Consider the following 11,975-nt stretch of genomic DNA (forward strand, 5'->3'; position numbering starts at 1 on the left):
GCATTCATTATTTTAAAACACACAAGTTATAAATACAGGATTAAAAAGGGGCTCTAAAATGTATTTGCTAAGAGAAAACTTCTCAAAGAAAAAAAAGCTGTTTAACTGTCAGTAATCCAACAGTATAGGAGTGGCTAAAATAGGCAGGATTGTTCAACTTGTTCAGCTATAACACATAAAGTAGCCTGCTATAAAGTCATCAAACTAATTATAATTTAGCAATTGTCAACAACAATTTAACAGTTTGTAATCTGCAGCTTCCCGTTACCTACATTTTAACAACCCATAAAGCTTTGGTTCTCTCTTGTGTTTCCACTTTGTTTAACAGACCACAATGTCTTGTTGGTTGGCAAGTACATTTGTGGGACAGCAATGGATCTAATACGGATTTTGTTTTGCATTTACATGTAATGACTTTTAAATTAAAGGAAGGGCCTCACACACAGTGGGAGGTTGACGGAATGGACCAAAGAGTGAACAAGACACCTGGCCATCTTCCACCCACTAACCAGCTCTCCAGTGCTGGAAGCATCCCTTGTGACAGAGTGGCTGCTCCAAAAGACATACTTGCCCTCTCTCTCTGCTCCATACCGTCTTAAACTGGGCAGCCATGAGAGAAATCGAACCGTGGAACTCAAACTGCAACACTGGCGACCAAATGACCTGCCAGAAATCCAACCAAATTTATCAGGCTTGATGTAGACAAAACTCTACATCAAAAGAAAACCAATCTGCAGGAATTTTCCTCGTTTCTAAAATGAGTCAGGGACGACCAATTTGGGGCATAGCCAGACCTATCTCCACGGCACTGCCAGCGCTGGAGAAAGGGCTCCCTCCACATATTATCAGTCTGCTAAAGAGGAAAAAAATGCGCCGGCTTGTTTGTATTTCTTTAAACCAATCACAATCGTAAACCAATCAAAAGCGCAGGATACAGCATTGGTGCCCTTGAAAATAGATAGGGCATATAGTGTAAGTGCAGGAGAATGGCAGTCTTATAGCCACAGTCTACATCCGGAGATTCAGACTAGTTCGGGGTTAAGATCAGCCTGAATCCATACAGTGTGTCTGGCTTAACATGCACGCTTTTCGATTCTCTCCTGAATCAGAAGACAGGGAAGTGCAGGTGAAGAATCAGTGAGCGTTGTGGTCCCATTGGTGCAGCCCTAGGTTCAGCACCAAGGACAGCACCTTAGTGTTGTATGACCAATCCCACAGGAACAGCCCTGGCATGGTGATTCTGGTGTAGTGGCCACAGTACGAACTGCAGGTCACATGACATCCTACGACCCAGTGAGGCGTCTCGTCCTTATAGATACAGTCTTGGTCTCAGTATATACTGTACATCCACCATGAAGGCATTTATAAGAAACAACTGTCTTAGCATCAACATTAAACGGCCAATTGTAGTATCACATTTGTAAATATTATATCCCATATACGTTTGAAAACCACTAAGAGTTGTATCAAGATGTTATTTTTGTGTTATTCATGGGTGTTGGCTGTCAGCTAGGCAGAGCCAGTGAAAGACACTAATGCACATGCGTTACCAGCACCCGAGTTAGAAGCAAGAGAAACTATTTTAGTGTATTACTATGTTGTGGTACATAATCCTGGGCCTCAATTTCATTACACAATCGACCACTCTGTGGTTAGGGGTAGTTGTTTAGGGTTAACCCATGCTGCATTTGTTTTTTAGCGGGAGAGCTTGTGGTTTCATTGTAGTGCACCAATCCTCTCTGTAGTGAAGTGTTGCATTGCATTGTCAAACCAGTGAAGACATGAATTGCATTCATGTTGTCTGAGTTAGACTGCAGTCTAGCCTACGGTTGCTGGTAGTTCACAGGCCCTCTGGTTGTGGTCAGGGTGACCGAGGTCCCCTCTTGCCTAGTCAGCATGTGATCAAGAACATAGCATCTTTCGTTCACTTTTATGTACAGTATGTGTGTTATTTGTGTTTGTCTGAACAAATGTGATGTGTACAGTATTAGCCCTCCAGTGGACTGATGTGTTCCTGCTGTTTGCCCAGTGTAAGTACTTGATATTAGCCTGAACACGCCGTGGGCAAAACTATGTATGCGTCTGTCCTTACTGTATATCTATGTGTGTGCAGTATAGTGTATGTGTGCAGCATGTTACAATAGGTTCCCTCTGTTGCATTTGTACAGAAGCCCAGGGCAAGCCTTTGTTTTTGTGTGTTCTTAGACTGAGACAAGGTCCTGTGTCCTTCCAAGGGTCCTCGACCAATGACTCCTTCATCCCCCCACCATGCGGTTTACAAACCCGTCTCCTCTCAGACAGTACTCCTTTTGTCATTTCCCTTTATTTGGTGCAAACACTTGCCGCGTCTGCGTCTCCTGGAACCCTTGAGGCCCTGGATGTCTAAGATGCCTTGGTAGAAACCAGAGGGAGAACTATGGAACAATGTTAGTCAAGCATAAACCTCTTAACGTCTCCTCTCTCAACCACGGACCCACACAATGCCTTCTCTCTGTACCTTCTTCCAGCTCTCAAACCGCTTCTTAGACTTGCAAATCTGGGCTTTGATGTTGCACTGCCTTGCTTCTTTTGTCAGAGAGAGTCAGCCAAGGAGGAGAGAAGCATTGCAGACAGCTGTTAAAGCCACCATAATTCCCTTATGTTACATGGGTTGGCCCTCACTGCCCTGGCAAGGATGCTGTTGTGTCTCTCTGTTCTCTCTTTAACTTTTTTTTTCCGCTCACTGCAGTTCAACTTTGTCTACCTCTCTCTTTTTCGCTCCGATACTCATCCTTTCTAGAGGACAAAGTAATCCATATTCTTTTGTTTTGTTGTCAGGGTATAAACCTGTTTCTCATTTGTTAGGTGGTTAGCTAGCTGCCTGGTCCCAAAGTTATTTCACCAGACATAACAGGCCTCTGTTCCACAACCCTCTTTTTCACATCTACGCCCATGACATTAAATAAGACAGGCAGTACAGAGAGCTGTCAGACTACTTTAAACCCTTGGTATATGAAATTTAAATCACATCATTTTCACATTTAATTTAGATGTAAAGCTTGTTGGGGTAGAATTGATTGGTAATCAACCATCTAAACCCCACCACAGCCTCTTTGGGCCTGCATTGGAAACTAGTCTACAAAGCTACCAGTGTTGTTTATACCTCTACTCCATGTCTCAGAGTCTGAAATCTCCTATTATAGTCTGAGTGAGATGGAATGAAGGAATGGTAGTAATGGGTAGACGACCAAAGACGACTGCGGTTTTGTCAGGCCGTCTTTGCAGCATCCAGGAACGCTGATTACATCTCCACTGCGGACAGACACTTAATTTGTGTTATGTGCATAAAAGCACATTCCTGCTAGAGGACAATAGACGGATAGTGGTTACAGTGGCAGGAGTGACTCGTTGTGTCTGCAGGAGGACAGGGGTTGGAGGGCATTTGGTGCATTGTGTGTGTGTGTGTGTGTGTGTGTGTGTGTGTGTGTGTGTGTGTGTGTGTGTGTGTGTGTGTGTGTGTGTGTGTGTGTGTGTGTGTGTGTGTGTGTGTGTGTGTGTGTGTGTGTGTGTGTGTGTGTGTGTGTGCGTGTGTGTGTGTGTGTGAATGATTTTGTGTCTATCCAACTGTATGTGTTTCTCTGTTCATCTATGCTTGACCCACATTATCAAAGCAGACACTTTGAGTGTTTGACATCTGAATGACTTAATGACGTCACCAGGCGTTTGCCAGGAAGTTCACAGTCATTGTATGACAGACTAATATCTTACCGTCTTTTACAGGAAATTTGTTGCTGAAATGATTCTCTCTCGGGACAGGATTAAGCAATGAACCAGGCAGTAGACATGACATCGTACCCATGATGGAAGTTGGTTGGTTGATTGACTCACTGAAAATAACTTACAGTTTAGGCAGGTGGTGCTTTTTTAGAAGTTAACACCATTTCTAAATGTGTCAGTCCCGTGTTTGGGTTCTGCATTTAGTTTCCATAGCAGCTGGGAAATCTGAGTGATGGGGTTTCAAACAGTTCATGTGGTACTGATCTTGTGATAAGACCATACATGGTCCCAACATGCTCTGTGTGGATCATCATTCTGACCCCCTGATATGTGGTTTAGTAGACAGGTGTTCCTCGTTACGTTTAGGTTAGGCACAATTTCAGCAGACTGCTTGATTTGAAAACAGATGTCAAAGACATATTATGTGCTCAACAATACCTGCAGGCTCTAAGTTATTTAAGCAGATTGGATTGTGGCATTACAGTAAACCCAGTGGTAATATGGTTATATACAAACCTTTCATCAATGCCGTGTTTGACCACAACAATGCGCGTAATCTCTGTGATGATGTGGCCCTGCAGTCTGACTGGACATTGGGCCAACGCAGAATGGAGTAGATTCAGTTTGAGCAAGAATGGACAATTCTCCATGGATCTGAGATGAATCATCTGTAGTTTAGTTACTGTAATATCAGTGTATTTGGACAAACATGTGATACATGGGTACATGTTGATACAAGGCTGGGATGTAGGCTTCTGTCAAACTAAAAGCCATATCAGTAACTTATAGTCAGGTCATTTCTAAAGAATGTGGATGCATAATTGTAGGTTGATATTAATGAGTGGAAAATATGTTTGACTAAAGCCTTCTATTGATATATTAATACCATTGGTCAAGTTACATCCAAGAATCTGGATGAAAGCTTGTATTTAGTTTTTTTGTTATGTCAGAGCTTATGGCCAGAGTTGTTATTGGAAAAGCAACAGTTAGCTATCAGCCACACAGATAACAGGCAATATTACAGTGTGATGCGGTCACAGAATGAAAATTATTTGTGTGGTCACATCCAATTGCTCATTTAATAATCCCCATTCAGATCACACCAGTACCAAAGATGTAGTCCAGTAATGTCCTGGAAGCTCCGTGTCCATCAACAGCCAGCGATAATCACAATCTCTTCCTGGCGATTTAAGGGAAATGAGGAGAGATTGTGATTTCACATTTCTTTCTCACTCCCAATACCCAACTTCTTTGTCATAATATGACAGATGGGTTCTCTTAGTTGATTTTGGACAAAACTTCTTCAACTCAGTGCCAGTGTCTGAGGGTCAATGTAGGAGTTTTAAAAAGATTTATTTGGAAATGAGATAAAAACGTAATTAGCATCTGAGATTTCAAACTGAAGTGCTCAAAATGTTGTTTTTCTCAAGATACTAGTAGAGTAAGAGAATCACATTTTACAGAGTCGATATAGATATTGTAGATTATTACAATTCTCATGTTAACAAAATGAGTCTTTTATCTGAGATAATTTACACTTTCATACTTGCTATGTACTACTTATTTCAGTCCAGTTTTGTTTGTCACCTTGGCATGTTGTCCTTGTTAAGACATTATGCAGTCCAGGCAGCTTCAGGCTTTACTTTCATGTTAGCCCCTCGGGGGGTATTGCATCATTTTGGTTCTTGAGGTTAGAGATCTTCGAATTAGAAGGCAGATGTGATTATGGTTTCTAAACATGCTTAGAGGCACCACATGCAAAATGAAAAAAAATGAACTTTTACTGTACTTACTGCAATAACCAAATATACCAATATACAAAATGATACATAACATGTATCTATGTATAAGCTTCTACATATCAGGGTTAAAAGATAGGTTCACATTTTTCTATCTATCTTAAAACAATACACACATGTGTGTATATAAATATATGTATTGATTCTGATTATGCCTTCTCTAAAGCCATTTCTATTGGTGAAGTCTTCCAGTCCCTTGCATATTGTTACTGTAAGGCCAGGCTTAATCCCTGTGCATAAAAGCGCCACATGTGGTTGAATGGGTTTTCTCAGTGTCGCACCAGTTGGATAAGTCACAAAGAGGCAAAACAGCTTCTTATTTTTCATTCTTGTTATCCTACGTGTCCAGTTCATCTGTGTCACTGCTGGGTTTTTTGTTTTTTCTTCCATTGCTTGAGTCAGAGCAGTGATGAATTAAAACAAGAGCAGCAGTCGCTGTTTGAAGTTTGAGAAGAGACATTATTATGACTTCTCCCTTAAAGGTCAAGTTGAGCCACAGCGAGAGGGGGAGGAACAGAGGGGTTAAAGGAGGGAGAAGTGTTGAAATAACAAATCGGTCCTCGCAGATGGTGCTGAGGCACAGCACAGCCAGATCACCACCACAACATGTTGTCCATAATTAACACCAATGCAGTTCCACTCAAAATCTTAAAGATAGGGGCTGATACCAAGAAGTTAAGGAAGATTTTAAAGTTGACTGCAAATGAAAAGGTTTCTATCATCTAGTACCAGGTCACTCGAGGAGGGAGTAGGAGCAGAATGGCAGAGAACCCCACGTTTTCAAAGTTTTCCTCAAACCAACATGATCTTACCTGGTCTTGATTATAATGTTCGTGCTGGTTTAGGGAATCATCCAGTGGTTCTCCACCCTTGGGCTTAACCTTAACCTCTGCCACCTGGCTGTTTACACCACTCTGCCACTTTCCCTGTGAGCAAGTCCACTGAGCAGGAGATCAGAGAAATTATGTCATTTCCACTCAGACGGGGAGAAGGGATGATCTTGAAGAAAGTCAATTCAGGCTTTGATTAAGAATGTTATTGTAAAGAAATATGCCTTCAAACAGTGAGGAAAGACTAGAGCGGAGAGAAACATAGAAGGTCTTGACCAGGGTCCCCCATGCTCTTTGACCTCGGGAGTAATTTGTTTTTCTGGCTAAATGTTCGGCACATTGAGGCGACGAGCCAAAGTGTAAATCTTCAAAAACGCTTTTCAGTGTTTAGTCGCAACTCCTCTGGGAGTGTATTGAACCCCCCACCCCCCCTTGTCTCCCCTGTCTTTCTATACTCACTTGCTCACTTACATCCTTTGTCTTTCTCATGTTCTCTCTCCTCCCTATCTAACTGTTGCAAGTTTAAAGTTGTGTTGGCAGCTGGGCTGACATAGAGAGTTCAGCTGGGTGGAAGGTCAGCCGCGCTGCCTGAGGGGGAAGAACACTTTAGATCTCCCCACGTATTTATGATTCTGCTCCTGTATTGTGACCATAATCTAATGACAACACTCACATTGTTTGACAAATGAGTTCCCTTGTCATGTATGACTTCACTGTAGCATAGATGTGCTGTATGCATGGTGGACGTGTGTGTGTGTGTGTGTGTGTGTGTGTGTGTGTGTGTGTGTGTGTGTGTGTGTGTGTGGATTTGGGTACCTTATTTAAAATGAAGTTAGTGTTTTGCACTTCGTAATATTGTGATAAAGCAAGTCAAACAGCGGTCTGCGTATCCGGATGTAGTTATCTTAGAAATCATGCTTCTTTACATATTTCAGCCATTTTGTGGCACAAAATACAAGAAATGGTCGGAAAATGGTCAGAATTGTCCAAAGTTGTTTGGATGTCAAACGGCAGGGCAACGTGTGTTTATTGCTGCCCTCTTGAGTCTGTGTGTTTACCCCCAGCCACACACATAGATGTGCTCCACATTGAAGAGATGCTTATGAAGCTGAAAGGGTTGAGAGCCAAACTATCTGCCTCTTATTTAGATGTGTGGAGAACAGAGCCCTCCACATCCAACCACACAAGTACACACACACACACACATGTAGTCATAATGAGCTTCCACATCAGCTGTTTTCCACCAGCCAGTTTATTGTGTGCGACCTTCCATTTCTACTTCCAACAGCAGCAGGTCTGTGCAGCACCAGTAAACAGGAACTTTGTTGTCTCCCTTCTTCGGCCTACCAAAATCGTCTAAACAAAGAATCTTGTTATTTACTTGCCTTTTGCTCTGGGATAAATAAAGGGCAAGAAGACTAACCTCTGATGTCTGGTGTCTTCTGTCTCTGTTTGTGTGTGTGTGTGTGTGTCCTGCTCTGTCCCATCCTGCAGCTGCTGCACATCTGCATCGAGGGATGGGGGAACTGGCGCTGGTCAGAGGCCTTCAGTGTGGACAACGTAGGCACTCTGCTGAGGACCATTCAGTACAAAGGACGCACAGCTTCACTCATCATCAAGGTGGTGCAGCTCAACGGTGTCCAGAAGCAGGTACAGTCAGGTTTTACTGGCTTTCTGTCTGCTTTTGCTTTTGCTGTTGTTTGTTTTCGTCATGTTTTCATAGTTACAAAAAGCATACAAACCTCTTAAAGTGGAAACAGAACTTCTTTCCACTTTTCCCCTCTAGCGTTTCCAAGTGGTATTATTGTTGGCACTGCTGTCACAAAGACAACCTAATCGCTTTCCTTTTTCCTAAGAGCAAGAAACAACCGTAAGAATCCCAATTTGAACTAGAAACCCCGAACTCAGTGCTATGATAACTGCAGAGTAAAACACCCGGTAATATTAATAAGCACCCTCACAATTCCTGCAGCTCTCTCCATCGAGTGAATGTCAGGCCAAGGGCTTGTTTTACCTCGGTTTCATCTCTCTCCCCTGTCACCTTCTTTAGCCCTCCGTCAACGGGGCTCTTTTTCTTAGAGTTTCCACAGTCACAGGTTGTTCCACTGTCCGCCATTCTCATTCATACCTGGGAATAGCCACCGATAACTACAGGCGTCATCCATTTCCTGTTTGGTTGAAATACTTCCTTTGTGTCGTAAATCGAGCCTTCGTTTCCCCCAGGAGATCGTACCCAGGGGCTTATAGGGAACCAACCTAAATGCCAATGGTGTCATTATTTTACAGCCATTACCTTGTGCTATAAACAAATACTTCATAATGATAAGTTAATGTAAGTTTAAATCTAAACATTATTCAAATATTTCAATTTCTTATCCAATTTAAATCTATTTTGCTACAATACTTAAACTATAGGATATGAATGTGAGAAGTATTACATTAGCTGTTCTAAGAACATTTTTGTTTTTCACACGATCTCTACTTACTGGCTTTGTCTGGAGCTTTCAACCTCCTCTGTCTTCATCACTACATGGAGTTTGCTCAGTTGCCATAGACGAGTCATGTTTGTGTTTTCCTGGTGAGAATCATCTTGCATATCATGCAACAGTTGCTCATTTTAAATGTCATATAAGCATCAAGGTTCACCAGAATAATGATTTGTAGTTAGTTTATTAATAAAATGGTGAGTGAAAGACTAACAGTACTGACAACACTTTTTAATTGAGTACATTTGTGGTGAAAATATACAACAACAATAAACAAGGCCCAGTTCTCAACAAAACCAAGAATGTATCTTCCTGCAGAACATCTTCCTGCAAACTGTAACCTGCCTTTTCCCGGCACTCATTTTGGGATGAGCCCTTTTTAATCTCCAGTTTTCTTTCCATTTGTATGTTATGATTTAGTAGTTGCTCGGCTAACAGCAGACTGTTTTTGTCAGTTTTCATAATCTGTTTTATAGCACTTAAACAAAAGCTTATGAGCTTGAAGCCATCCAACAACACGATGTGCCCCATCAATTCACAAAAAAGATCACAGGAAATCATAAATCTGCCGAGTTCCCTTTGTTACACCAAGAACATTGGTGAATCATGTTTGTATTTTTCCACGAATACAAAGCAGAGTCGTTGTATTCCTGAAAATGCAGAGATGCCGTCAGATTAGAGCGGTGACACTTTGTTATGTAAACAGTGTCAAGTGTCGCACATGTCTCCTTCTCGTCCTCCAGACAAAACAGACGCAGCCTCTCGCATTCCTTCCTCCGTCTGTCCCAGACTTTGTTTACATCTTGTTCCCATTGCATCCAATGTTAGGGTACGAGTGTTGGTCACATCCAATTCACAACACAAAGCCTCAGAGTGGGACAGCGGCTGCCACTACAGAGAAGTTGTCTCCCGCCTGCGAGAGCATACCTCATCTTGTTTTTTTTGGTGGGCGGAGGGCTCATCCTCGGAGTGTCACACACTGCTCTACAGTCTCTCTCTGTCTAGCTACCCCCTGGTCTTTTATTGGGACGGCCTCTTTATCATTTATATGGGCACCTCATGTCGACTGCTATTAAAAAAATCCCCCTCGTATAAATCTCCCTCATATAAATACACACACGCATCTGCACACACATGCATTCTCTAATTACTATACACTCTGAGCACACTTTGATGCCTGTGGGAGAACACATGTGAAGGCAGGGGCATTAGGGCTGCTACTGGCAATTACTGTCATGGCCAATTCATCTGGTGATTATTTTTTGATCATTGGTTGATCATTTAATCTGGGAAATGAAAATATAAATACAAAGCTTTAAATTGCAAAAAGAGAAAACAATTCTTTACATCTTTCTAATCCTCTCTAAAACAGACTTTTGTTTTTCTTTCTACACATGTGTGTCAACACAGCAAGGAAGAGGAAGATGGGCAGCCAGGGAAAGTGTGTGTGTGTGTGTGTGTGTGTGTGTGTGTGTGTGTGTGTGTGTGTGTGTGTGTGTGTGTGTGTGTGTGTGTGTGTGTGTGTGTGTGTGTGTGTGTGTGTACATTACAGCTAGCTGCTGACGTGAGTGTGTGTCAGTGAATGGATATAAAGTAATGATTGATGGAGAGAAGTTTCTCTCCAAGGTCATTATCAGTGCCACAACCTGCAGAACACACACAGCCATGCACGTGCAGACATAAACACACACTCACAGAAGGGGGGGAAGCAATCAATTCTGAGCACAATTAGATGTGTCAGTCCCAGATGAGAGCTCCCTCGTGGCTGTGGCTTGGATATGCGTGTGCATTTGTGTTCATAAATACAGATGTCCTCCCAAGTATTGATGAAATGTATATCGGTGATACAGGATAATACTAATGGAAAAAAGTGCGTGTGTGCATAGTACTGTATATGGAGTGATGGACATGAACCTTGGAACATTATCACACAGTGATAAACCCTTTCATAAAAACTCCTTTCACTGTAAAGACAGTGAAAGTGGAATTTGAAGTTTTACTGATCCATAATGCTTGAGGGTGGGATGCATCCCGCACCAGTGACCTTTCAGTGGTGAAGACAGATGATGACTTTCCCCGTCCTAGCTACAAATATGTAATGCTCCCCATTTCTTAACTTTTTTTCCTTTTTAATTTTAATGTGAAGTAAAACGTCACTGAGGAAAACTAGTTTGTTCCATAATTGAAATTTTGTAATGTTCCTAAAGGCGTCACTATGCTTCAGCCGAAGTGCTTGTCAAACAGCGTCTGTAACACTGTACTCATGTAGCAATTCTCACACACACACACCATCTTTCTGTTAGGTCATGCTCAATGAACAGAGGACATTATAAGATCAACAGGATGTCTCTGTATTCAAGGCTCGGTGTCTATTGCCTCCTAGAGTTCACAAAAAGAATTATTTTGTTTTAATTGTGGAAATTCTCCACTGTAACTTTCTTCTCTCCAGGTAATAATCTGTGGGCGGCAAGTGATGTGCAGCTACCTGACTCAGGACATTGAGCTGCGGGTGGTGCAGCACTACGTGGGGCCTGACAGTCAGACGGTGGTCAGGGAACACTGTGACTGCCTGGAAGCAGGGGCCAAGCTGCCGTCATATGTGTTGGAGGACGCCGAGATGACAGAGCTGTGTGTGAGGGCCAGAGGAGATGAAGACTGGTCCCAGGATGTTCAGCTGGAGAGGAGGGAAAAGGGCAGCAGCAGCTCTGTTGTACAGGTATGGTACCACAAACAGACTTGGACTGAGACTGTGGAGTCTCTACATAACATAAGGAATATTTACTTCACCCCCAAAACGATCATTTGTATTTGATCGGTGAACGCAGAATCCAAAAACGGAGAAAGTATTGAATTAAATGATGAATTAAAGGGATAGTTTGGGTCTTTTGACATGGGGTTGTGTACACTTCCTCACAAACAGTGTCACGCTTGCACTCGTCCGTGTGAGTGCTGTTTATGCGGAAGTGTTGATACGCAGTGAGCATACGACTGGTTAACTGAGACTTGGATTATACTGCTCCAGTTGTGTGGCAGTTTGTAAACAGATGTTTTGATATTGTTTTGCTGTTGTTAAATGCGGCCCCTGTTTACTTCAATTCAAGACT

General features: G+C 42.4%; 1 protein-coding gene across 5 annotated transcripts in view; it reads left to right on the plus strand.

Moving 5' to 3' along the window:
* Nucleotides 1–11,975, plus strand: part of vps13b (vacuolar protein sorting 13 homolog B) — a 315,620-nt gene that overhangs the window by 275,155 nt on the left and 28,490 nt on the right. For all 5 annotated transcript variants that reach the window (XR_003833763.1, XM_029452593.1, XM_029452596.1 and 2 more), the window contains exons 47-48: nucleotides 7,880–8,035; nucleotides 11,321–11,587. Coding sequence is in view for 4 of the 5 variants with exons in the window: in XM_029452593.1 (XP_029308453.1) it covers nucleotides 7,880–8,035; nucleotides 11,321–11,587 (423 nt within the window). In the remaining variant the exon portion in view is untranslated. The remainder of the gene's footprint in view (nucleotides 1–7,879; nucleotides 8,036–11,320; nucleotides 11,588–11,975) is intronic.

Source organism: Cottoperca gobio, chromosome 16 (assembly GCF_900634415.1).
Source record: "Cottoperca gobio chromosome 16, fCotGob3.1, whole genome shotgun sequence".
NCBI classification, from domain to species: Eukaryota; Metazoa; Chordata; class Actinopteri; order Perciformes; family Bovichtidae; genus Cottoperca; species Cottoperca gobio.